Source organism: Porites lutea, chromosome 11 (assembly GCF_958299795.1).
Source record: "Porites lutea chromosome 11, jaPorLute2.1, whole genome shotgun sequence".
Classification (NCBI taxonomy): domain Eukaryota; kingdom Metazoa; phylum Cnidaria; class Anthozoa; order Scleractinia; family Poritidae; genus Porites; species Porites lutea.
The window spans coordinates 2,756,828-2,784,599 of NC_133211.1; the positions used below are offsets into that span (position 1 = coordinate 2,756,828).

Consider the following 27,772-nt stretch of genomic DNA (forward strand, 5'->3'; position numbering starts at 1 on the left):
AACTAAGGAATACAAGCGCAGGTCCTAGTTAGTCCATGTCTTGGCCCTGAGGGCCCCAGTTTGGCCTAAAATGAGAGAAAACCAGGCCTCTCCCCTAGATCTGCCCCTGTTCTTAGCCCAGATACAGTTCCCTTTTTCGCCCTGGATACCCTTTCTAAATACTTTACGTACATTATTTATGAAGAAGGCGATGATTAACTACGAAATGAGAGATAACATACTACGTTGTAGAGCTTCATAACCCTCAATGAACAGCATGATCTTTATACTTTCTTAATTGATTGTGTTTTAATAAAATCAAACGTATTCCATACGTGCACCTTTTAGAAACGCCTAGCTATCTGAACTAAAATACACTACATATTATTTTATCACTTTGAGGAAATATAGGCGGGTTAAAATGATCTCATAAACAGGTTCTATAGCTTTCTATAAAAAACCAAGAGACCTTAATCCTCTATTGTAAAAACAAATCGTATAATTTCTTAAAATATAAAAACCATAGCAAGTTTTCAACTAGAGGAGATTTGTCCGCATCCTTTTGGCCGTTTACGCGCAGATACGCGAATCTTAAATCAGGAGATTTTAAATCCGGAATCTAAGGAGAATACTTTGTTACATTTTTTCTAAACCATTTATTTACCAGCTCCCAATTGTTAAGAGCGCTGCGCCAGTATCACAGACGTTCAGGGTTTTCGCAACTGCATAAATTGCGTATTTAACTGCGATGATCTATCCTGTCTGTATTTATTTCTTTATTCCGCAGTTCAAGTATATCAAGTTCATATATTCATCTTTTCAGAATACTTTGTATCCAATGAATATTCCCCGATTAACTGATGCGTGTAAGCGCCTGCGAGTCCGAGTACCCTAAATGTAATGAACCCGGAAACATTTATGAATCTGGAAAAGTCTCTTCTAGTGTAAACCTAGCCCAATAACTAGCAGTTGTAAGTGAAAACTGTAATGCTCATAGAGAGGAGAAGTCGTTATATCACCTGGCCACGGTAGCAATATTTCTGGGTGACAACAAACCAAAGCCGTCACTTAAAAAGTAAATTCGCACTGTTCCCAACTTCATCATTCTTACTCAGTTTCATTTAATTTGTTACGTGTTGGCAAAATTCTCTGGGGTTGAATCCGAAAGGACAGTATCTGAGTTTGGAAAAAGAAAAAGAAAATTTATGTTCCGTGTTCACAAACTCCATAGAACGAGCGCGTGAAATTAGGAAGTTCCTCGTCGCAGTCGTGTGTAACGACGGCTAAGAAATGTACAGAAAAGCGTGATGCACGTGCAAAGTTGTTGTTTTGCTCATATCAACCTATCCCTTTTCGCCGTTCTCCATGGCAACCTGATGTCACACTTCTCCTCTCTATTACTTCTTTGGTTTCTTTACTTTTAGCTGCACAAAAAAGAGTCATCGGGAGATAAATGGAATGAGATGAGAAATTGCGGACTGCAGTGATCCATTCAAAGTGGGAGGACCCCCTCATAACAAAGTTTAAAATGGACATTTCTTACTACATTTCAAGCTCTCGTGAGTGGACACCCCTGAAAACACAAAATCTAGTATAGCTTTTATCCAGCCAGCGAACAAGCTCTCCTTCTCGAGTGGCTTCTCAAGATATCCCCCAAAGGCTGCAGAGCGCTTCGCTTTCCCGTTTTTCGCGAAACGCGAGAGAATGGTGACGAAGCGCAAGGGACCAGGGAAAGGAGAAAGACTTGAAGTCTCGCCGGTTTTCTCGCTATCGCCTTCCTTCGCGCGCAAAATTTTCATCGAGAAAGAGTCGTTTGGGTAAGAGGCAGCCCCAAAGGGACGCTAGCTGGAGCTTTCATCTAACACATCTCTGTGGCAGCCCTTAAAAACACCTGTTAGTTATACAACCTAGATTTCATGTTATTCCAGGGAATGAGTCAAAAGTGGCTTTCAACTGAGAACGAGAAGGAGTTCGAGTACGAGATTTAACTTCAAGTTTTCTATACGTGTTTTTTTTAAGACACCCCGGAAAGCTTCATTTTACTCTTTTTCACCAAAAAGGTTAGTAAGGTTATTTATACTGAAGGAGGTTAAGCACTCTCCCGATAGCAAAATGATAAAACTTCTTACATTTGATAACTTGTTCCCACCACTACAACATTCCCGCTAAAACTCGTAGTAGAATGACCACCGCTGTCACACTTTCCCGCCAAAATGAAGCTGGTTCACCCGTGAGCAATACTCAGTATTGAGAAAATCTCGTACTCGTAGTCGTTCTCGCCTCAGAATCTAAAGGTCTCTATTGGGGTTTTAAGCTACTACGAGTGCGTACCTTGCGAAACAGTACGTTACATTTTTGTGTCTAAAGGACCTGTTTGAGGAAAGCACATAAGAAGTTTTAGTGTATTAGTTTTTACATCGCTTAATTTGCAAGTAGCCTGGCCCCAGTTGTTAAAAAGGTTGCTAACACTATCCACTGGACACGGTAATTGGTTTCCCTAACACTTATCCGCAGGAGGGTGATTTATCTTGTGGATAGCGTTATCCATCCCTAAACAACCGGGGCCTGGGGCCAAAAAGAGACCTAAGAGACATCAGAGCTCAGCGTTGGGTTTTAAAAATCAGTTTCTCCAGTTGCATCATGGGAAACTCGACACACACTGATACAATGAAGGCTGCAGCATATGAAAGGACCACCGAACCAGTAAAGAAGAACGACTGTGGAAAAAAAAAAAGGGAGAAAACACAAATAATTCCTCAGTAAATAGAACATATATAAAGCCTCCAAAATCACTGTTGTATACAGCCTCATTCCCGGGGTTCCCCTCCCGACACTTGAGTTAAGGAAAAATAAAAAGATTATTATCATTCCATGCAAATTTTTTCTTCTTTTCATTGGCCGAAAGTCCACCAAGTGACCTGCAAATAATTGTCTACAAATAATGGTCTGCTCATGCGGAATGTCGTCCAACTGTGTTTGGCTTAAGTTTTTGGCTGCAAATAATACTCTGGTTATGCGTACAGTCAACTCTCTCTAACACGGACACCTTTGGGACCGGCACTAGCTGTCCGTCTTAGAGAGATGTAAGTCTTATAGAAAGTCAAATAGAGGGAGCAAAGAAAGGCAGGGACTAACTCTAGGTGTCCGTTTCAAAGAGGTGTCCGTCTTATAGAGGTGTTCGTTAAGAGAGAGTCGACTGTAAACGAAACCACGCTTTCCTCCTTCTTGCGATCGCTCGTGCGTGAAAAAATAAATGGCAGATTCCTTCGCTTCCCGAAGATATTCATTAAAAACAAACTTGGTGATCGAATGATAAAACAATTATTGAACTCGGTTATCGAAATATATCGTGATTTGTCAGTGTCTCGATGATCGATTATTTGCCTCAGCCTCTGTCTTCGGTAAATAATTGTCCTGCTTGTCACTGACAAATCACGATATTTTGCTCAACCTCGTCCAATAATTGTTAATTATTGTTGTTGTTGTTGTATTTTCACATGGTACTATATTTTTAGCATGTGGTTCTAACTTTGAGTCTGTGGGTGTGACCACTTAAATGAAACCTCTTTTGCAGTTCTTTCACAAAGAGCTGTATGTTTTTCAGAATTTTACTAAAGAACTTTGTGAGTTTTGGTCGAATAGGGATCCAAGTCAAGGTTTAATGTTTAGTTCGAGTAGAAGGTTTTACTCCAGACATTAGAATTGTTACTTACAATAAGGACATCAGAGTAATCGTGATTAGTCTCCAGAGAACCGAGATATGTGATCAGGACGATAGGATGAACCAGGTAGGCACAGTAAGTCAGTCGGCTTAATGGGATCCAGAAATGAGCTGACAGAATTTTGTCCACCAAACCTACAAAACAGAAAACCACAATCACAATTTCATGAAATGAGCTCAAACATACTTCAAAGTCAGCTGATATATTACAATTTACTCCTCAAAGTCCATCAAATAATTTCAACTTCTATTTTACAAAGTAATAACAACTTCCGGTACCAAGCAAAAGCTGGTAAGGGGAAAAGTGTATTTCCGGGGAGAAGTGCTGAACAAAGTTTTAAACGCGAAGGCACCGCCCAGAGGTCCAACCCTTCTAAAAAAAACATTTATGACTGAAAAGGTTCCCCTTTCGTATACCCTCTGTTGATAAATGGTATCCCTTTCACATACTTACTTTGGAACTTCACGTCTCTATTAACTGGTGTCAAATGCGGCTGTCTTTTAAATATGAATAAATCACAAAACCAGAAAGTTTTCTCGACTTTTTCACGGCCATAAAACGCATCTGTTAGCCCTTTTGGGACTTTTTACAAACCGAAATGACAGATTTCCCCACCCTTTGTATATACTTTTACCTAGTGAAATGGTCACCCTTTCATATACCTGAGGCCTAAAAAAAGGTACCCCTTTCGGGCGGAGCCTCCCCGTAAAGCTAATAGTGATCTTAAGCAAAGACGTTTTTGAGCGACAAACGTCAACCGGAAGTGGCCTTTCTTCATTTTTGGACGGTGGTTTGGCCCAAATTTATGGACCAATCGTCTGTATAATAGTAAAGACACTTAGAAATACAAATTTGGCAGCGTCAAGGTGCTTTAAAAAGGAAAAACACCTCACTTCTGGTTGACGTGCGTCGCTCAAAAACGCCTTTGCTTAAGCTCCCTAATTATAAGGAGTAAACCTCACCCCACCCCCCGAGAGTGTTATGCACTTTTTCCGCATCCACTGCAGACTCTTCTAGTGCAGTCAAATAGGTGGTACCTAAACCCGCGTTACTGCAGTAAATCTACAGATATTTTAAGGTACTTATATGAGATGCCGATATTTTCCTGAAAAGGTGCCTCTAACGATTCTACGTCCACTAGTCAACAAAACTCTAGACAACCTTTGGGTGTTTCCATGACACTTACAATGTTGAGGAGATTTTCGACTGTAACCAACTCAAGTCTGACTAACAAATCGACACCTACCTCCGAGCCCGCGATGACATGCAAAAATCACCCAAGCTAGTGCCAAGCCCCATGCGCAGCGTGAGAAAGTCCCGTATATGATATTTTCGGCGCGAGTGAAGGGCTTTGGATTGTCCTTTCTCACAGCACTGTATTCACCGTAGAGCGTGGATAAAGCCAGAACGATAGCAACACACCACCCAGCAACATTGAACATATATGTGCGCACCTTGGAAAAGTCAGAACGTCAGCTTATTAGTTTCTAGTCTGCTACACAGCCGTTTTTATTGTCGTCACGCAACGCTCCTCCTCGTTGCGTGACGACAATAAAAACGGCTGTGTAGCAGCTGACTAATTAGTTTCGGGATTCTAGTTGTATTTTAAGATGATCAATTTGAAGTTATATTTCCAAATCATTACCAAACGGGACACTTTCAGTCTTGCTGGTCTTAGATGTTATAAAGGATATGCATGAAATATAAACACAACAATGAAAAACAAGTGACTCCAGGAAAGGATGCGAGTTAAAAACTGGGCGCTGAGGGGTTCTAACAACTGAACTACGGAGAGAGTATTACGGAAAGTATAATTTGGCCCGCATTAATTGTCCCCCTTGGGCGCCTTTACACAAGACAGACCAGCTCTAGCTACCAGAGTGGAGCACAGTTAATACGGAGCTTAAGCAACGACGAAGGCGACGGCATCGAAAACGTCACTTAAAAAGTGAATTCGCGCTCCCTCAAACTTTATCGCGCTTATTCCATCTCGTTTAATTCGTCAAATTTGGCCATTTTTTTGGAATTAAATTCTGAAGGACTGTATTAAAGTTCAGGAAAAGAAAAAGAAAGTTGTTGTCTTGTGTTCCCGTCCTCGACAAAACGTCAAATTAGGCACTTTCACGTTGTAGTCGCGCAGCAGTGACGGCAAAGAAATGTACAAAAAAGCGTGATGCACGTGCAAAGTTGTTTTCTTGCCAATCTAAACCTATTGCTTTTTTACCGTTCTCGTTGCCCTCGTTGTTGTCGTTGCTCCCTAATATGGACACTAAGGGGACATGCCATAGTGTCCCTATTACCCGGATGTCCGAATTACAGAACCCATGAGAAGGCATTCGTCGTTAGCAACCGGTTTTTAGTGGTAAGATATTCAGTCATAGATAGTGCGCAGATACACAGTGTCCGTAAAGTGGGGTTGACTATATATGAGAGTTTGTGACTCGGGACACAGGAGTAAGGGTCTGTACTAAGCAGGTTAATTTTAGAAAAAATATATATGGACATTTCGCCGAGATATACCAAACTGTCCATTATATACGGATGTCCGTCGAACGGGGTTCCAATTTACCACAACTGGAGTCCGCCACATCAGGACATTTGTTTTATCAAAGTAATCTTATCTGCATAACAAATGGCTAATGTATGTACGTTTGTATGAACTAATTACCTTGGGCATCTTCCAGTCCCTGAAGTGTAGAACTATGTACCCTAACAACATACCAACAAGGTAGGGTGCAATGCGACAGTAAGGTTTCACATACGTCAGAGACTGTGAATCTATACCTTTAGCCCTACAACAACAAAATTACTCACACATTACCTGGTATCCGCAAAGCTATTGTGACACATGAGCTAGTATTGGATACTGAAACTTCTTAACTAGCCTGCGGTTATTACTTTTTTACAGGCCACGCGAGAGCAACGCACGCAGGGGTGGGGAGGCCTCCTCTCCTTTTCTCTTCTCACGCGCGCAAGTCCTCGAAATTTCCCACTTCGTCCTACAAAACACAGGCCCCCTCTACGCACGATATTTCTTATCCCTAAGGAGGTCAAGGTAACGATGGTTCCCTACGCACCCAATCATCGCCTCCTTGCGTGACGACAAAAGTTTTGTCGTCACGCCAGGAGCGTTGAAGTGTCGGAACTGGTCTTTGAGAGGTGTCCGGCTTATGAGGGTCAAGGAAACATGGACTAACATGTCATCGCAATTTCTAAGAAAATGCAGCTGATCCTATGCGCAACTGTCTTTTAATCAAGCACATCTTAAAAACTGGAACATTGTACAATAGAAAAGTGGAATCATTTTTTTCATATATACAGTCTGTGGAGTAGTTTTGTACGTTGCAGATGCTGAGACAAGCCAAATACCGTCACCTGTTAGGACCACACTCTATTAACAACATGACAAAATATCCAATAGACATTTTTAGCGATACGGTAGCCATATTGAATTAATAGTTTCAAGGAGTATTATGGGATGCCCAGGGGGCACGCGCTCAGTATTCAACCGCGCCTTTGGGGCAAAAAGAGAACTTCACTGTATATTTCTCGGGAAAAAGGCGATTATTTAATATTACATCCAAACACAGCACAACAATCTTTTTTTCCCATTACAATCCTTTTCCAGGAAAACTTAAAGAAAAATTGGTTAGAAAAGCGCGCGTAAATACTGAGCGAGAATATCGGATCGTGCTCATGCCCACCGGGTATCCCATAATACTCCTTAAATCTAATAAATTCAATATGGCCGCCGTATCGGTAGAAAGCTCCATTAACATTGGAGAACAGTAACCTTGCATGAGAAATGAACACATTTGTAGCCTGGGAAAAAAAGCCGACATTTCGCGACGCCACCATCGGCTTTCTCGAAATGACGTCTGAGAAATGGGCGAAGAAATTCCATACTGATGACGTGTCAGTCTTCGGTAGCGCTTCTGATTGGTTGAAGCAAACTTCCCTCGCTACACGACCAATAAGGAAGCACCACCCAGATCTGGGTGGTGACAGGTCATCAGTATACTTCTGCAGTCGTTTCTCAGACGTCATTTCGTGGGGAAACCAGTGGTGGCGTGTCGCAAAATCGGCTGTTTTCTCAGGCTAACATTTTTGGGGTAGCAAGTATGCTTCAATCGGGCGTGGGGGAGGGGTGCTCTCGTATATGGGCTAGATAGGTATGTACCGTCCCATAGGGTATGGTGGTATGGTTTTTGAGGGTCTCCTTCCTTAAATAGTGTATAATTTTTGCTCTTGTTGGCATTGTGTCCCCAGTGTGATCCTTAGATAGGGTACCGTTTTTGTATCAACTAAAATTCAAGTGCATTACTACCCAGCCACAAGAGAGACAAATCTGCTAAAACTGAACTTCACCTAAGAGTATTAGGAAAGTGATTCAAGGATGGTTTGTGTGTTGTCATTAAATCCTTATTTTTTGCAGGTTCGAGCCTTAAATAGGGTATCACTTTTCGTTTGTCTCATCCTAAAGTAGGGTCAAGGTTCAAAGTTTATGGGAGGGGCGGGCGGCTTTAACACTGAAAACAGCTCTTACGCCTCAGCTTGTGCGTCGGCTCCAAACTGCACGGCTGCAAGGTCATAGTGAGCGAATATAATGGCTGTTGTAATGAAACTGGCACCCATAAGCACACCAACAATAATCAGCATTCCTACAAGACGAAACCTAAAGAATCAAATGCAAATCATTATATTAGAATCATATTTTACCTCACCATAAATCTTTGGCTATGCTCACAATATACTGAATAGCTCTTTCATCAACATGAATTACAGTGGGGGATCCAGGGGAGGGGCCCTGCCCCCCCCCCCCCCCCCGCCCCTCACCCAATCCGCCGTACGGAAAAAGACGGCGGCTGTACATTTTACCACCATTCCTTTCGAACCTAACACGGCCAATTACACATAAAGTCATATTTGGGGGCGGGAGGGCGAAATTCGTCCTTGTAATAGCAAAATTGCCTATCCCAGGTTTGAAGTTTAAAACTTTTCTGTGCGTTTTTATGAGCAATTTTATGGTTTTCATGCGCTAAGAACCGTGGGCAAATGAACCAGTCGCCATCTTTTTAGGTACGGCGGATTAGTTTTTAACCAAACTGAGGTCCGAAGGGCCAAAAAAAATTTTGTTGAGACCGGGTCCCCTTTATCTCAGGGTATGGACGCCCCCATGGCTGGCACAAAAGCGCAACCCAGCCATGGGCCCCCACACAAAAGGAAACGAACAGGCACCCGTCACACTGAAAAATATCAGTGGAGAAAGAACACCTAGGAGCACGGATGTGCTGGTTAAATCGTGTACGAAGTTCGATGTGTGTGAACAAAATAATAGTTCCAGTTCGGTGCAGTTGCCGTTTATCGGATAGCTTTTCACATCGCCATAAAAAACTGTCCGCTGTATAGCGTAGACATGTCCTTAAGCAAAACATGACAAATGAAGAAACGATCTAAGAAGATATGACGAAATTACGAACTAAATTTACATTTATGGCAGACTTCTTAATTTATGTATTAAATTGGGTGTGTCGATATAAGTATCCCCAATTTCAAAAAAGGTGAAAGAAGCTCATGTTAGGAGGCCTTAAATTTGTGTCTAGGAACGGATCGAATACTTTGGGAACAGTAGTTAGCCTGCGAAGCTCTGCGAGCAAGCTCTCCTATTTGGGCGAGTGAAACGAGTCTCCCGAGGACGCGCGAGCAAGCGGCGAAGCCGCGAGTAGGAGAGCTTGCTGGCAGGCTAAACAGTAGCCAACTCTCTTACATTAAATCTAGAAAATGAGCCGTCACATAACTTCACGTGCAAACCAAGAAGGAAATAAAACTTCCTTCCAGTTAATACCCGAGCAAAGGGTAATTATTAAAAAGGAAATTGTAATCATTTCAATTTAGATGTAGTCTTTTTCTCACTTAAATTAAACGTTGAAAAGTAAAGGTTATCTTGCTGCTTGTCAATATAGAAAAGTGCAATAGCGTTTAAGCTGTCACGACACGTCACCTGTATGCCATAAAAAGGATAGCAGGAGCAATTATGTAGAACTGCATGTCATTAGCGAGATACCAAGCCCATCCCATACACTGAAGAGAGAAAAACAAAATCATTTGAAATGTTGTACTAAAAAAGGCGCTAAGCTGTGAAAAGAGTGATTTAGTTTTATCCTTAAAAAGGATTTAATTCTTGCTCATAACTACACTGCTCTATCAAACATAAAGGTCAGAATAATACCCACAATTAACATTAGTGACCATTAAGGTCATAATCAATGGGAAAAGCACATTGATGTTTGGTTTTAAACAATACTAGCGCCTGAAAGTATAAGCGCCAGAATGTGAGGAGTCAGCCTGGCCGAGTGGTCAGCCCATCGGTCAGTGCATCCCGAGTAAGAGCCCCGCTCTGGCAACTTGCTGGATTTTTTCTTAGTCATCCCAAGTTCAAATCCTCGGCCACGCTTGTAAATAACCAACTGGTTGCCTCCTGCCAGTTGGGGTTTTTAATCCTGTTTTGTTGTATTTGAATTATTTGTTTCTAAGTATCTGAGTGGAGTACCTGTAAATTTGCTGGATAAACTAAGTGCACTTTCCACTATAGACAAGCCTTTAAACCTTTTTTTATAACTACTGAATGAGAGAGCAGTGTTCAAATCCCAGCTGGACCAACAACTTGGGTCTTTAAAAAAACTGGTTGGATTGTTCTGGCTGTGATTCATTGGACAGTGATGTTAAGCCATTGGCATTGTCTCCTTCCTCATTCTTTCATGAGATAATTAAAAGGAAATGTTATAGAACCCACACCAGTGAAACAGGGGGATGGGAGCCTGGGAGAATAGGGGCGGTGGAGGGGGGGGAGGGACATGGTGGTGGAAGAGGAAAGGGCAAGAGGCGAGAGTTTAACATGGTGGGAACCAGCCAGGAGCAATAGAGGAAATTACACAACAATGCTTAAGGAAGGGAGAAAACAAGAGGAAAGGGGCAGGAGCTGCAAGGTTTGCACCCCCATCCCCACCCCCCCCTCCCCCTACACCACCATTTGGAAAGAGTCGGGGAAGCTTTTATCACCTATCAGACATATCATACAGTAAGCTCATAAAATTAAATGGACCAATAGGTCTAGCCAGTGGTGCCATTGTATGCTTAACATTAAAGCTTACTGACAATAATATAATAATGTAAAGAGGACATGTACTGCTGTCCTCTCATCCTTGACATTACTATAACAACTACAGTCACCTCTGACACCTCTATAAGATGGAAACTTTGCTACAACAGACACCTAGAGTGGGTCCCTACCTTTCATTGCTACTTTTACTTGATTTTCTCCAAGATAGACATCTACTTTACAGGGATGTCACAAAGATGTCAAGTTGCCGGGTAAATACAACAAGTAGGTGGGGAATCAAACAGCTAGGGATTTCTTTTGCTTCTATTTTTCTTCCATTTTCCGATGAAAGTAACTGGGGTTCATGTTCATAGTAGCCGGGGGAAATCCCTGGCCCCTGCCTCTTAATGACAGCCCTGTCTCTAAGATGGACACATAGTGCTTCAAACTACTCTCTTAAAATACTGACCACCAAAATATATCATTATTAGCCCCAAACAAAAATAAATTATAATAATGATAATATCAACAACTTACTGAAGCACCAAATTTTGTAGGATAAAAGTTGTTGATGTAGAGCAGATTGGTCCACCAATATTTGTCACAAGCTTCGTCTGACTGATAATTAAGCCAGTTGGGGCCTTCACCAAGAAATACTGTCAGTTTGTTCCAAAACAGCAAAACAAACATGTAGGTTGGAGTCAATCTGCGGAGTATTAGTGATACAAGTAATATTAGGAACTATAACTAAGAACTGCTACTCACTTGTACCTATTTATAATTATTATTGTTATCATCACTGACATCATCATCAACATTATTATCATTATTATTATTCATTCAAAATATTTTTCTGTTTCTGATTGGCTAAAATCACATGGCTAATTCTTCAATCATAACCAGCTTGTTCAGACCAAATTTGGAAGACTTTTGCAATACCTGGAAAATGATGTCAAACGTACAGGAGGGACTGTAACCTGCGATCAGGTGGGTGAGGGGGGAAGGAAAGACTATGGGCAGATGATGTTTTAAGTATCAGGCGTCCTTTCCCCTTGTCTCCCAAACAATAGGGAGCTTTAGCAACGATGACCGCGACGTCAACAAGAACGGCAAAAAAGCAATAGGCTTATTAAGCAAAACAACAACTTTGCACATGCATCACGTTTTTCTGTACATTTCGTTGCAGTCACTGCACGACTACGACGTGAAAATGCCTAATTCACGTTTTGTGGAGGACGTAAACAAGCGATGTTGAATTTTTCTTTCTCTTTTTAAACTTGAGTACAGTCCCCTAAGAAGTCAACTCAAAGGAAATTCACCTTCATTTGACATTGTCAGCGAATTGGAAGAGACGCGACAAAGTTTGAAAAAACGTGGATTCGTTTTACAAGTGACGTTTTCACTGCCGTCGACGTCGTCAATGCTAAAGCTCCCTAATAAGGGAAGAAGGACTGCCTTACCACAGTTTAGAGGGACTGTGATCGAGGACCTCTGGAGAGGGGGTTATGTGTTCCCCATAGTTTTAAAAGACATGACTCTGTTCAAAACATTAACTGAATAATAACATTGTAAAACTAGTATTACTAACTTCATGTTTTACGGGCTAAATGTAATTTAGCCTCGAAACAAAGATGGTTTGCAGTTTTCCCCACTACAATTGCATGGTGTCTTGTTTTTATGCAAATGCTTGCTTGCAGTTCTTCACAAGGTGTCTTCTATAGCATTGTTACTTGCATGCCATTTTTGCGCTGTGTTTTTCACAACTCCTCCTTCTTAAGGGGATATAGGTGAGTATTAAATTGGTAGTTTAGTATTCTACTAAACAGTTGAGTTGTCAGTGTCACAGTGTCTTGTCGAGGATGCTCCCAGGGTTCCCTTTCTCGTGCAAGAGCATTGCCCAGCTCCACTAACCTTGTAAACACCAGCAACCAAACTCATTCATTGGTGGTGAATATAAATTTTCATTACTGGGGAAATTTCACAAGAATTCTCCCATTTTTCACTCAAAGCACACTAACATTACTTTTGAAATTACACATGCTGATGGATGAACAAATTTCACCTGAACAAAAAAGGAGAATATGTCTGCTGCTCACTCACCTCCAAAAGCGATGAAAATAGTAACTGAAGAGTGGAAGCTGCCCATTATTTTTCTCCATGTGCCGAAGAGACAAATATGCAACTAAGAAGCCGCTGTTGAGTACAAAAGGAGTAGAATCGAGGTAAGTCTTCAGTTAACTATCTCTTAACAGATGCCATAAAAGACACTTCGGGAACTTTCGATTGACTGTATTCCAGAATTGAAAACAAGTGTTTTGGTTTCCATGGCAGGCTAAAATCCAATATATTTGGTGGGCATTGATAATAAGATAAATGTCCCACTCTAATGGTTGAAACATTTGCAGTTGAAGAAATTTGCCAAAAATTTCTGTCTTCTCATTCCGGAAAACAATCAATCCAATGCACCCTGGAACATAATGTTCTTCTTTAGTCATTTTATTTGACCCTCTATGGGCGAGGTTGAACATGTGACACTAGGATCAGTGCTGTGTCAAATTGCCTACGGTACTGTTTTGTGAAAGCTATCACTGGTGGACTTATGGAAGCAAGGGTGTTACAGTGGTGAGAGCATTCAACTCCCACCAATGTGGACAGGTTCAAATCCCAGCCTCTGCACCATAAGTGGTTTGAGTTTGTTGATGGTTCGCTCCTTTGCTGTGAAAGGTTTTTCCCTCCTTTCCAAAAACAAACACTTCCAAACTCCAATTCGACCTATGCTGTCTGATCACATTCAATAAATGATTTTAGGAACATTTAATTTGGAGGGGGGGGGGAGGGTCCAGACTTTGGTTCAGAAAGGACTGTTGAACTTTTTTGTGGCAAATTACTTCTCACAGAGATGACCGCGTGCTTCTCAATCTGTGAACACCGGTCGCTGTTGGTGTGGGGAAATTCTGCTTTGTGAGCAGAGGCAAACGGATATTAACAATTTAGTTCGGTAGCAAAATGTAACATGCATTTCATTGAAAATATCAGCCAGTGAAATAGTGATATACAATCCTGTCAATGTAAGATTTCAGTCTCAAACAAGTGTCAGGTCTGATGGGGGGGGGGGGGGGGGGTAGGTTTTTGGACCCCCCAGACCCTTCCCCTGGATCTGCCACTGTTTAATTTCCCAGTTTTTCCACAAAGAGCTCTTATATATGTTAATGAAAAAATTAATGTTTAGAATTAAACAAATCTGTTTTATTGCCGTCATACAAACAGAGACAGCTTTAACCATGTAACATCCAAATCTCCCCAGTTGTATGTTACTGTGGAGGCTGTGTGGCCCACAGGTTACAGCACTGGAATTGCAATCCAGAGGCCCTGCAATGACCACTGGCTGGATTTGTTCTTGAGAGTTCAAGTTCAAATCCTCAGCCAGGCTTGTAAAAAGGCCAAATGGTTTGCCTTCTACCAGTTTGGATTCCGTCTATGTTATCTTCCATTTAAATTATTTGTATCATTATCCCTGAAAAGCTTCAAAAGGAGACAGGAAAATTAAGTATTGATCATCATTTATTATAATTATTTATTATATTTATTATAATTATTTATAATGCAATAATTACATGTTTAACGTACCTCAAGAAAAAGAAACTGTCAACTGAAAAGGTTGCATTTCCTATAGCTTGAAATGTAAAGCGATTAATGATGCCAAAAAATGTCAAAAGGTTACCTATAAAACATACAAAGACACATCACCAAAGAGAAGACACACTAAATGCAAGAAGTTTCTAGTTTCTGTTCCTGGTGTCCAGCCATCATGCTTATAGTCAAGGGGTAAGCGTTTGGCAGTAAACAGATTAAATATAATTATTTTGAACCTGGATCAGAGGGCCACAATTAGTGTACGACCTGTAAATGGCTTTATGGTAAGTTTTAGCTCTTTATAGCACGATAGTGACCAGAAAACCACTTGACTAGCTTCAAAACGCGTTTTTTCGGCAAAAATTCCAGGGGCAAATGGGTTAAAGTAGGTCTAAATTAGGTTGCGGTTTCAGACATCATTGGACCTCAAGATCTCTTCCCCAGTGCATCATTTGTTTAATGTTTCTCTTGTCTACCCTATATACTTTTGTGAAACCGTTCTCGGTAAACAGTGTGAAAATAACTTAGAATGCAGTTTTGTGAAACCGTAGTTACTAAAACATGGAACGACCTAAAACCACCTAAAACCATCTACAACCACCTCAAAAAATTCGACAACCACCTACAACCATCTACAACCACCTCAAAAACATCTACAACCACTCGCAAACAATCTAAAACCATCTAAAACAAGGTATAAATGTCTGAAATAAGGCGAGACGACAACATGTCACGAACATGAAATACGAGAATCAAACAAAACATCCAGCTCCCCCTAAAATCGTACTCTCCCTGGTCCCTTGTATCATCAACCATTGGCTTAAGTCACGAAATGAAATGTGAGATCATGGTAAGTATATTAAAAGACTTAAAGAACTGTACAAAATGAACTATCAAGTCACAAAAAATAATAAAATAAAATAACAAACTCGTACTCGAAAGACTGACTTGATTTGGCTTTTTCTACCCTGGGTACTAGTGAGACGTTTTGGTTCACATTTCATTCGTTTATGCAATGGCACAAGGTAGGGTTTCTCTCTCTCTCTCGGAGTCTGCTTCACTGCTGTTTTGTTCTGAGGTGGCGGATTACATTCCTAAGAACAAGTTAATTTTTTTAGCATCTCATCCGCCAAACATGTTTGTACATTTCCAGGTGACTCCTTTAGATGAACCTAGTGTCTTTCACACCCGTTTCCTGTGTCATCACGCAAGGCTAAACTCCCTTGCGTCACGACACAGGAAACGGAGACTAGTAGGTGTAATCATTGTTAAAAATGTTATTTAAAAAAATCTATAATGCAATGGATTCAGAAGAAAACAAGTTAAGACGAGCCGAAATTAATAAAAATGGGTTGAAAAATTTTAATAGTGAATGATTGTATTTAAAGTAATTTACCTGGATTTTGATATACCTTTATTATGTTTTGGAACCCAACTTTCACCCCGGCCCTCTTCTTGGGAGTGATGGGATATGCGCACTTCTTATTTTCGCTTTGCTCGTTGTAAATACGTCCCCACTATACTATCTGACAGCCTGGCACAGGCTAGAGTAGCTGGAACTTTACGCGCTAAAACGGAGCGAAAAATTTGGATCACATATTCGGGTCTTCCCTCCCCGCCAAGAGACGTTACTGGTAAGAACGTTTTGATTCGTTTTGCTGAAAAGAATTATCAAATATCATTATATAATGTTTTCTAATTCTTGCAACTGTAAACGGGTTAATAGCTGTATAAAATCAGGCTCTACAAGTGAGACACGTTCACACTACACTAAAGGATTCTGCGGGACTACATACATTTGTGTGAAACTATTTCAGACATTTATACCCTGTTTTAGATGGTTTTAGATTGTTTGCGAGTGGTTGTAGATGTTTTTGAGGCGGTTGTAGATGGTTGTAGGTGGTTGTTGAATTTTTTGAGGTGGTTGTAGGTGGTTTTAGGTCATTCCATGTTTTAGTAACTACGTTTGTGAAACACTGGCTAAACTCCATTAAAATAATGGGCCCAGAATGTCTCTGATAAGCAACCAAAGATGCAATGTCTAAGGAACTGAGGAGAGAACTACACCATCCTAAAGCTGCAAAAGTGGTGGCCAAACCACCCCAATGAGAGGAAAACAACCCCCCTCTCATACCTACACTGACACTCCTCAGACATGGGGTTGCACTAAAGGTCCTTTTTGCCTTTAAAATATTGAAACAGTTGCTGCCTACTAGATTATTATTTTCTTCTTCTAAAGTAAATTTTTGGGAGTTTATTGGTGATAAAAACATGAAATAACTCACTTGGACGACCAGTCAGTGCCTGAAAAGCGTAACAGTGTCCAAGTATAACCCACCACATACTCAATACTCTCATGCCATTGACAGATGTTATTGCACCTGGAGGAACTTTAGTACTCAAAATGCGGTTTGTGTTTTGGATAAGAGAAAAACACAAAAGGAATTTTGCCACCACATCTGTGTATAAAAAAAACAATTAAACTAATAAATTGCCTTTCACACTCAACAAAAAAATATTCAGCATAGATCTATATGAAAGTGAACATGATCGTTACCTGTAGCTCAAAATAGGATTCATTTCATCAATTTATGTCAATTCCACCGTCAGGTATATTATGAACTCACATGACACAATGGCTTGCTCTCCAGCTGGCTTGATTAGCTCAATGGATAGAGCATTGTGTCTGGCCAATGCAAAGGTCAGGGTTTGATTCCCAGTCAAGCCTGAATTTTTTTCAGGTTATTTTTTTTTCAAACACTTTGGTTGTTCATTCTACTCTGATGATAATGTTCACTTTCTTAGACAACCTAATAAGGAAAACTGACATCCGCTGCAGGCAAGCCTGAAATCTGGTTCAAAAGATACACAGGAAATTGATCCCTCAGCATGTGACCTTACTGCAGCAGAGATAGGTGAAAAAGGCAAGACAGAAAGCTGCCCTAATCATTGCACAGGCCTTTCTCCCAGTAACTCCCTTGGAATTGGCCATATGGCCAACAACCACACCCCACCCCCCCTGCCCCAAATCCCCGCCAAGTAACAGCCAATTATGGCTTCATGGTGTTATATTTAACCGTCTTGGCTAAACAGGTTGCAAAATAAATAAGAGTAACAACTGAAGCCGGCAAGAATCAGTTTAAAAAAGGTATCTGATAACATTCAAAGCTTACTTGGTTCCTTTGGCTGTTCAGGAAAGCTGGTTAATGAAGAACTGTAACTAACTTTCCCCTCAGGGAGGGAATGAATCATTTGTGAGTTGTCGCTGATACCATCATGTTTTCCAAAGACTGGAACATGAGGAGGAGCCTGATCATTATCAGTAGCTATGGAAACATTTCTGATTGGCATAAATCCATCACTTTTGTTCACTGTTGATGGGCGTGGTTTAAAAAAGCTAATGAGTACGTCAAGGACTGTTCCAACAAGGCAGAGAGACAAGATTATTCCACACAAGGTTCTAAATATAAGAAGAAAAGAAAACAAAATATTCAACAAAACGTTTCATTACCAAACCCACACTTTGACACCAAACCTTTCAAGGCCATCATTCAAAGATGCAATGATTTATGGCCACGTACAGCACTGTAATCATCTCAAACACAATATGTTTCACATAAGGGGCATTAATGTTAGGTAAGCCAACAAAGAAATAACACAACACACAAGGCTTTGATAGGTGAAATTGGGCAGGGAAAAGCCAGCAGGGCTCGGATAGAACCAACCGACCAGATAACCCATCGGATGAGGGGCCTCGGCAAATGGCGCCATGCTGAGGGGGTGCCTCATGCCTGTACTGTAAGGTGAGCATGGGTCACACATCTGCATGGCTGGGATGATGTCCTTGGTCAAGTCAACCAAGTCCAGCAGAATACACATGCCCCTGTGTAACGAGGGAGTAATTCCCCGCCTTGAATTTATTAATTTAACACAAAGACAGCTAAGCTTACAAGCAATAAAGAAAAAACAAAACACAAATAATAAGCAGAAGGTAAAATAAAAGACAAGCAACCACACGAAGCTTATAATAAGGGGAAGGTGGGAGGGTTAACTTTGCCTCTTGAACTTGCAGCGATTGAAGAAAGTGCCGACTGAGAGGGCATTTAGCATAATATATAAGCACAGTGCTAAATAAGGAAATACCATGTGGGGTAAACCACAGTGATCTGCAGGTTAATGCTTGCTAATATTAACTTTTATTTTATGCTCAAATATCATTAAGTGGATTGGACTCTGCTTGCCATAGAGTTTCAGTAACTCAGTGGTTGGAGCATCTGATCTAGGACTCACAGGGTTGTGAGTCTGATTCTCAGCTGGACCTCAAAATTTTTTTGTACTTTGAGGTGATTAAATTCTCTTTCTCCTTGAATTATGAGATGATAAAAAGACAAGTCACAAGTATTTAATATGCTTATTTGCCATTGTGAAATTTTTTTTCCTGTAATAATCTATCGAACATTTTTTAAAATTGATTATTGTGTTGCTTAAAGATTTCCATTGATGGTTGATTATAATTGATCATCGGCACACCATTACATGATACAAATGGTAAAAACAAAAACATATTGATATTTCCAGCAACAATTTGCATTACTTTGAACTCATAGCAGAACAATATTGCAAATTTATGACTTAATACTTGAGCTAGGTTAGCTTGGGGCCGGAATTGCACATAAATAATTATTCTTATCTATTATGTGACGATATTGCATTGTGTTAACTTCTCAGATCTTAGTAGTTGCATGTGTGCGCTCGGGCTTGCTTTTGTCACAGTTTACTGCCATGGCCGCCTGTGAGTTCACTATGTTCTGATCAAACAAGTTGAAGCCAGTTCTTTATAAATAATACCATCACAAGTACGTTGGGTATGATTGTCCGGTTGATTGAGTCCTGAATAGAACTGTTGTTGTTGACAGTGACTGACATTTCAACAACCTGTGTGGTTGTCATCTACAGAGTCAAAGTGAGTTGTATCACATTATATTTTAGCTGATGGTATTAAACTCTGGTTATTTGACCTGACTGGTCAATTAAAATGCACTGTTAATTGTTATTGGTCCTCTGTCAGTTAAGCCGTGATGTGATTGGCTGTAAAGACTCGTAATGTCATCAGTGCATTTTGAGCTACCTGTCTCTTGTCACAGTTAAACAGTCCTTTATTGTTAGCCAAATACATATCGTCAGTCATCCAGTCATTCTTTCGTAGTTAGTTTTGCTTGATTCTGTCCATAAGCCATTTGTATGGTCCTGCTAACTGTTGACTATGATTTAGTGGCATTTGTTCTAAGTAAGTAACCCAGCTTTCTTTAATTTTGTAACATAATACTATAAATTCTGTGCAATTTTTATTTCAAAGATTCATATAGCTATGTACTTACAGAGTAATTATTACCCCAGTTGTGTATTCTGGTTCTTTCTTGCAGTAAATAGGTTTAGCCTCTTTGCTCCCCGGTTCAGCAACTTGTGGACTGAATTCAATCGTTATGTTAACTAATTTGAGAACTAAAAAGGAAAAGGACGCAGTTAACTATGTTATATTGTTATATTTTTGAGTGCTATTTCTTAACCTTGACATTGATTTTCATTGCGAGTAAAACATAAATAAAATCCACAGAAACATTTTAACAACTGACATTTATAATAACAAATTTAAAGGAAGGCACATTTGAAAAGTGGTCAGTCATAGATTTCTTCCCACAGACAAACTGTACTGCTAATTTTCAGGCAAATGCTGCACGGAAAAGGCTCTGTTTAATCATGTGCTGGTGTTTATCAATAAGGCAATTTTCCAATGACATCATGATGATGCCGAAACCTCAGCTTTTCACACTCTTTTTAAATTGTCTCTGTTCCACTAAATTGCTGTTCATTAGCAAATTTTTTGTAGTTATTCACACAAGAGAGTGAGAAATGACTGGTCCTTTTACAAGAGCTGAGTATAATGCAGTTCAGCTAAAACAGACATGCACCATTTACAATAGTTTAGTCTGGTGGGGAAATTCTGACAAAGCTCACTTAGAAAAAAGGACAGCTAGTAAAGCGATTTTCGTATGACCTTGAAAAGTGGTTTAAGCAAGTGCAAGGCTGTGCTCTAGCAGAGTACGGTGGCCCGTGGTGTCAACTTTTGTTCTTGAGCGACTAGAAAAGCTTAGCTTTTTCATAGAAATCATATGCTGAGCACAATCAATTTCACAAGTTCAGAGCACTGGGCTCCCTTCAATATTTCTTAGTGCAAAACCTTGAAGGGTTCATTTTTTGTTTTATCAGCCAATGGATGGAAAGATCAAAACATGGCCTCTTTGTTTTCCTGCCAAAGGAAACCCTAATATGCAGAAGGCATTGTTCGATTGGCCAATCGTGTCGCAGTATGACATCAAAGCAAAGTATCATTTGATTTCTGGAAAGTTCTAGGGCATGAAGGTTTTTCACCCGAGTGTTCACTTTAGCAACCAAATACCACGCACGTTTGAATCCATTTGATAAACCAATAAAATCGCTCTATGTCTGTTCGTTTGTTGTTTCTGTTTTGTTCGCGCGTTTTTATTTCATGGTCACACGAAAATCACTCTAAGTTGAACCAATGAAGATTAAAGTTGTTATTGACCATCTGAAAAATCAGACTTCCCCTCAGGGTGCAAAGAAAGTTAGTTTTGCAGCTTGCCTTTTAGGCAAGTTGAACTTAGCCTGAACTATCCAAGCCAGCAGGATTGATTACACTTCTTCTGTAAATTATTTGAATTCCCCCAGAAAATTTCACTAGCACATCGGGCAAGTTAAGAACAGAATTCACAAGTCCAATAGCAAAATACACTAGCCCCGGGATATCAGACTCAACTTTCTTCGCAAACTCCTCAGTTAACCATTGATTAAAATCAAATAAATCTACCCCACACTTTTGTACACAATGTCTATATGATCTGTACAGGGTTCGTACAGATTTTTGATCCAAATTTCAAGACTTTTTCCAGACTTTTTCAAAAACAATAATTTCTTTTTCCAGACTCAAGGTTATAAAATAGGTGATCAACAGAAACCTTAAAAAACGCAGGAACAAAGCTTTTTCCATGACTTGCAGGCAAGATTGAATAAGATTTGACCAACAAGACAAAATTTCACTTGTGAAGCACGTGTTGTAGCTTTAAAAAAAAACACAAGTGAAGCACTTGTTGTAGCTTTAAAAAAACACAAGACTTTATACCATTTTTTTAAGGCTTTACTTCTATTTTCCAGACTTTTTCCAGGTCTGGAAAATGGCTGGGTACATTTCAAGACTTTTTCAAGAAATATTCAAGACTCTGTACGAACCCTGTCTGTATCATATAATGCAAGAAAATGTATCATTGCAGCCCTAGCTACAACCAGTTGCAAAAGTACTTGAGACACTGTACCGTATTTTGACATAAATAGCCTGTCCATGACCTTGTGCTTGTGATCCCCCCTCCACCCCTTATCAAAGTTGCTAGCAATTCAAGACCATGCTCAAAACTTGGAGCAACAACTTTGAATGGGAGGGAGGAGGGAGGTCAGTGTTATATCTCACAGACCTGTGACCAGGAGCGATTTGAAGCAAGAAAGGTCGGTTTTTTTGTGGGAGTGTCTCAACATTTTTGCAGCTGGTTGTAGCATAAATGAAAAAATAAACTTTTCTATACAAACAATGGTCACCTTACAAGCAAAAAATTTATCCACCAAGTTAGTTAAATCTTTCTCATCACATTGTTTGGGTGCACATATTCCCCATTGTATAGGAAATTGCTGGAATAATAGAAAAGAGAAAAGTTACTCTTAATAAATAAGGAGTACCGGTACTTAAAAGTTCACCACACACATCATTTACTCCTTTTTCTAAAAGTACAGCAGGGGTATTTTATTTGCAGAATGCAGAACGCTGAATGTACATGTAGAATGCAGAACACCAAATGACACTGAAGTTTAGTGATTAGGGTTTATAGGAAACAGAGTGAATAAAGTTTTAGGTCAACTTCAGTGGCGGATCCAGACCTTCATATAAGGGAAGGGCCCAGTCATCCAGACCCTGAGATGAGAGGGGGGGTCTGGTCTCCAAAAATTTTTTGGGCCTTTGGCCCTTAGTTTGTTCTACAAATAAGGGGAACCCCCTGGATCCGCCACTGAACTTTTCCGGTATAATGACTCTAAATGGAACTTGATTCACTCTGTTTCCTAACCATAATCACTAAATTTCAGAGTCATTTGGCCTTTTGCATTCTAAATTCAGCATTCAGCATTCTGCAAAATACCCCTGCCACTAAAAGTATGAATTTATACAATCTTCTTTTAGGAAGTAAAACCTTCAAAATACTCAATTATCCACTCCCCTTGTGGGGCTTTTCAGGGATAATGAAACAAATAAATCTAAATGGAAAAACAAGGTTAAAAATCCCAACTGGTAGGAACGGAGGCACACCAGTTGGGCTATTTACAAGTGTGGCTGTGGATTTGAGCTCAGGTCTACCCAAAACAAATCCAGCTAGCAGTTAGGGCAGAACTTGAGCTCGGAGCCTCTAGATTACAAATCCATTGCTTTCACCACTCGGCCACGCTGCCTCCCTACAGATAAAGACACGGATTGACAAACATTGGCCTGGTTCTCATATGCCGCCGATGCACCTGCGACATGGCCGCCGGTACTGCCTGGGATACTGTTCAGGTATGAGAACAGAAGTGGCCAGCAACATTGCCTATACCACTCTTTACACCCGGCATGCCTGCGAAGTTGACTCAAGTTCAACTTCGCAGGCATGCCAGCGATAGAGCTCTGCGATGGCTCTAGATGCCGGCGGCGCATGTTCTCATTCATCCGAGAAGTGTCCCAGGCGGTACCAGCGGCTATGTTGCAGATACATCGGGGGCATATGAGAGCCAGGCTTTAAAGAAGTTTGAAATGGATTGCCAGCATGCAAATAAAAGTGGTGTCCGATAGCCTGGAACCAGTGGATTTTGCTATCGGGCCAGTGAATTCTGTTATTAACTTGCCCGATGGGCAAGTGATTTTTTCTTGGGGAATTCAAATTACAGAAGAAATGTAATCAATCCTGCTCATCAAATCTTTTTCAGGCTAGTTAAAATGACTTTCAGGCTAGTACATGCTAGCTACAGCTTGCCTGAATGGCAAGCTGTAAAACTGACTTTCTTTGCACCCTGATTGCACTGAAAACCTATCAGCCTAACAGTTTTTCAAACTTCATTTTTGTTGTTTTTAACATTTGAAATGACTTGATACAATGCTACACAAATAATGGGAAACATATTTGTTTGATACTAAGCTGTGGTTTAGCCATTCACAAGCCATTACAATGTATTTCTCAAGTTCCATCACAAAAATGGATGGTAATCAAATGGTGAAAGCATTCTCACCTTGGTCAGTGGTTGAATAGGTGTATCAAAGAAGGCCATGCAGTAATGTGCATCAGGAACATACTTTGTGCACTCTTCATACGATCCTAACCAGGCAAGATTTCCAACAAGAATTCCACTTGGAGGTTTACCAGTAGCATCCAAGTCTGAAAAAATAATGAATCTAACATTATTCTGTTGATTATCAATTAAAATCGATAATTGATCAAAATCTTTTAAAAATGTGTGAGGAAAAAAATTCGATCTATGATTACACGAAAAAAATACAATAATATAATAATTATTCTATTTCTTGTTGACAATAAACTTGTTAAACACTTGAGTGTTGTCTTTTTCATGGTCTCATAATTAAGTAAGAAAGGAAATTTGATCACCTATAATCTATACAGCATTTTGATGCCACAAAACTTTAAATTTGTGAAACTATGGGATTGGTTAACATATTCAAGAAAGAACAAGATGATAGAAGTTTCATTGGTAAAAATCTGGCTGTAAGTACAAAATAATAGATGGGGACATATATGCAGTGTTATGCTCTTCACCAAATTCAAATAATAATTGTTTTCTTTAAACTCTACATCATTAGTAAGTTAAATTGAAAGGAAATCCCAACAGGCTAACCCTTTTATTGTTTCTCAAAATCTCTGGTGACAGTTAGAAAATTTGGGATCATTATACATCTCTGGGAAACTGCCCACCTACCCCTCCCCTAAGCCAACACTTTGCCCCAGGTGAGTGGTAAGTGTTGATGTTGGCTTAAGGGAGGGGTAGGTGGGCAGTTTCCCAGAAACATATGATTATCCGAAATTTCTAAGTGGGGAAGAAGTCTGAATTAAGAGAATAAGGCCTGCTTTACATTTCCACCAAAAGGGCTATTAAAGGATGATAATCAATTGCCAATAGTGCTGCACTGGCAGATTATCACACTTGATTTTATCGGAGGATAGCACTAAAACACATTTTGTGCATGGCCGCCTGTATATAGAAACTTTTATAGACTGAATAAAGACACTTTCCTCCTTCAAAACAGCAAGAAATTAAGACAGTAAAATCCCTCTATCAAAGGTGCTAACAGCTTATCACTAATGAGGAAATTCCAGTGCCATAGACATGCAAGCAATAACTGCTTTCAGCTTAGGGTGACTGTAAAGGAGGATGTTACCATCTTCCCAGCATGCCTTGTGCCTATTTTAGGGTGATTGTTTCCAGTCTGTGTGATGAAAAAATGAATTTTACTTGAAGTTTCTGAGAAATTTTTGCCGCTTTAAAGATGAGATATGGAGGTAAAGTAGGTCTGCATAATTTCTCATCTTTCACTAGGAAGAAAGAATGATTTCCTGATTAAATTATCCTGTTTTCTGTAAGATTTGACCATGTGACCTTTCTTTGTCATGCATCATTGCTTATCGGTTATATTCATAGTGTTCTTGAGTTATTCATTTCGGTAATCAAACGAGGAGTCGATTGAGAATTGAGACAAAAATCCATGCTATTATACTTCAAGCATTCTAACGAACCCAATCAACTCCCTTCGACTCCACTTTTTCCCAGCAAATTTTCATCTTAAGGGACTTGTCAGAAATTAGCAGGGGGGAGGGGGGGGGTGGGAATTTTAAATTTTGGTTCAGAAATGAGGTGACCCATCCCTGTAGTGGGAGTGAAGTTTGCTAACCCTTCCCTTGACCTTGGCCTAAAATATCATGACCCTCCCCCTCTTGTATAAATGATAAAATCAAGTTCTTGCAATACACTAGGGTGAGTCAGTATTATGAAAGCTCAAATTATAGAGCGGTTTTCATTTGAGTGTCGAAAAGTAATTGGTTTTGCACTTTCTACACGATGCGATTGGCTTAAAAGATTCGCGCCACCTTTTCATCCAATCAGAAGTAAAACCAAAGCCAATTGTGACGCGCTTGCATGCATTTTCCCGCGCTTTGCGTCAGCTACATGTAATTACTTCGAGTTTTGATTGGTTCAATGTATTGTCTGTGTCCTATGTGATTGGCCAGAGTAATTACTTTGGTTTTGGTTCTACGACACTCAAACGAAAACCACTCTATTTCTAATCTGTTCTTTGTAATGCCATATACATATATTTTAGATGACAGCATTAAGAGTCCGACTCTGATTCTGACAGCTGATCACTCGACTCTCCTTTTCTCCCAGGTATTTTTTACAAAATAAAGAACTTCTTTTTTCTTCTGTGGGTGAACCTCTACATGATCACGGACACATATTTTCATGACCCTCCCCCTTTTAACGGCCCATTTTTCATGACCCCTCCCTTATCTGCAGTCTCAGAAAGTTGTGACCCTCCCTTTGTTTCCACTCCCTCCCCCCTGCTAATTTCTGACAAGTCCCTAAACGTGGAGTATTTTTGGCGCTATCTTATTATGATTAGAGACAAGTTTGTGTTGCAGGAGTGCATTTAGTAATATTTTCAACAACTTACCAATTGCAATTAAATAGCATTCATTTACTTATTCTTATATTCAGACAGGAGATTACTGTAACTGTAGTTATTGTTTCACGACAGTTAGTGTTGGAGGTCAACAAATTATTTGAAGCTGCAAAAGATGCGTACATGTTAGTGTATGGGCCAGCTCAGTAAGATACCTACTGGTCATGTTAATCATGGATGAATTATTCATTGCGTACCGAGTTTCTTGTAGCCAGCTTCTTTGATAAATTCTACATTCAATGCATATTTTACTACAAAACACGTACCAAGCTTTTTTTAAAAAAAGTATTACTGAACATTATTTTATTTCAAAGCGGACCCCGTAGCAAGGGTTTATCAGTAAGCTTTTTATTTACATAGAAAACAAAATCTTAAACCTGAGAAGGGTATCTGTAGCTACCTCGTGAAATTCTATTGTACAATCGATACAGTTTACGCAGAGTATGCTGGATTTCTAAAAAATTATTTTGCGTCTCTGTTACCTCCGCAGTGACACTTTCGAAAATAAAATGAGGCACGCTGGGTCAGCCGTTTTGACCACAATGCATGACAGGACGATGGTAATATCCTCCTTTAGTAATAATTACTATTACAATTATTGTAATACTTAAACCAATCACATCCTATAGCATTCCCTCATAAGTCAATCAGCGTTGCAGCCAAATCTGGCCACAGTGTACCCTGCGAGCAGGGGCCCTTTGATCTTCCTAGACGAGTCTTCCCGAGTTATCTAGGAAGATCGAAGGGCCTCTGCTCGCAGGGTAGCCGCAGCGTAACAGCGTGGTGAGAGTTAGTATCGGGCCCAGCGTGATCGTATGACATCGCAAAAATTGGGCCAGATCTCAGCTCAGGTTACCCACTGCGAGATAATGTGGCGCGCTACAAACTCGTTAGCTCGAGAAAACAGCCGACAGTCTCTCGAGTGTGTGGTTACGATTAAGTGATTCAACGCCTAGTTGGCAATGCTGCTATTAAAGTTTGACACCAACGAAACTTATATACCTGCCGTGTAGGCCACCATGAATATAAACCGGCGGCGAGATCGCGCGAACAATCCATTCTTTAGGCAATAAAACAGAAAAAAGGCCAATTGTTCTTCAATTCAACCTTGAAGTTGACCGAATGCGTTCAAGCGTTTATTTTAGTCATACTTACAATACTCCAGAAGTTTGGGGTTACTAAACAGACTGTGGAGGCTGTAGTTGCATTGCACAGAGACGTTAAGAGACCAACTTGGAAGTTGGGAAAGTGGAAATGGAACTCCAAACTTTTGTGCAATTTGACTGTAGGAATCAGAAAGAAATCCAGGAGATGCAGTTAAAGGTGTTGCAAATGGAAGGAAAACGAGAACACTGGAGAAAAATATCACCGCAAACGAAGAACCTGCCGCCATTTTAATTTCCCGGCGTTTATCTTCAGTCACAAGATCTACATGACGTCATTTCTTACTTAAAAGTAAGACAAGTAAATATATATAATGATGTCAATGTTGACAGTGCCTTT

General features: G+C 40.1%; 3 protein-coding genes across 3 annotated transcripts in view; all 3 read right to left on the reverse strand.

Annotated features, from left to right (window-relative positions):
- Positions 1-27,772, reverse strand: part of LOC140952410 (uncharacterized) — a 148,686-nt gene that overhangs the window by 107,527 nt on the left and 13,387 nt on the right. The window lies entirely within an intron of this gene.
- Positions 263-19,927, reverse strand: LOC140952231 (nose resistant to fluoxetine protein 6-like). The gene is made up of 12 exons (XM_073401659.1): positions 19,812-19,927; positions 17,607-17,893; positions 16,719-16,892; positions 14,428-14,521; positions 12,901-12,993; positions 11,338-11,506; positions 9,703-9,782; positions 8,248-8,376; positions 6,370-6,493; positions 4,948-5,155; positions 3,693-3,835; positions 263-2,696 (listed from the first exon to the last, which is right to left on the reverse strand). Exons 2-12 carry the CDS (start codon positions 17,782-17,784, stop codon positions 2,580-2,582), a joined length of 1,509 nt encoding a protein of 502 aa, XP_073257760.1. The 5' UTR covers positions 17,785-17,893; positions 19,812-19,927; the 3' UTR covers positions 263-2,579.
- Positions 19,909-27,662, reverse strand: LOC140952232 (uncharacterized). Its single transcript, XM_073401660.1, has 4 exons — positions 27,425-27,662; positions 23,809-23,954; positions 22,099-22,188; positions 19,909-19,935 (listed from the first exon to the last, which is right to left on the reverse strand). The coding sequence occupies exons 1-4, from the start codon at positions 27,660-27,662 to the stop codon at positions 19,924-19,926; spliced, it is 486 nt and encodes a 161-aa protein (XP_073257761.1). The 3' UTR covers positions 19,909-19,923.

Bases quoted from the DNA above. Each gene is read 5' to 3' on its own strand.
- LOC140952231 (XM_073401659.1), bottom strand. From the start codon at position 17,784: ATGCCAATCAGAAATGTTTCCATAGCTACTGATAATGATCAGGCTCCT. The intron at 14,522-16,718 runs GTGAGTTATTTC...TATGTTTTATAG, and splicing joins GGCACTGACTGGTCGTCCAA to GTAACCTTTTGACATTTTTT. The intron at 8,377-9,702 runs GTGACGTGTCGT...TTGATTCTTTAG, and splicing joins ATCCTTTTTATGGCATACAG to GTTTCGTCTTGTAGGAATGC.
- LOC140952232 (XM_073401660.1), bottom strand. From the start codon at position 27,662: ATGGCGGCAGGTTCTTCGTTTGCGGTGATATTTTTCTCCAGTGTTCTC. The intron at 23,955-27,424 runs GTAAGTATGACT...TTATTTTTTCAG, and splicing joins CCCCAAACTTCTGGAGTATT to ACTTGGATGCTACTGGTAAA. The intron at 22,189-23,808 runs GTGAGAATGCTT...CTATTATTCCAG, and splicing joins CTATTCAACCACTGACCAAG to CAATTTCCTATACAATGGGG.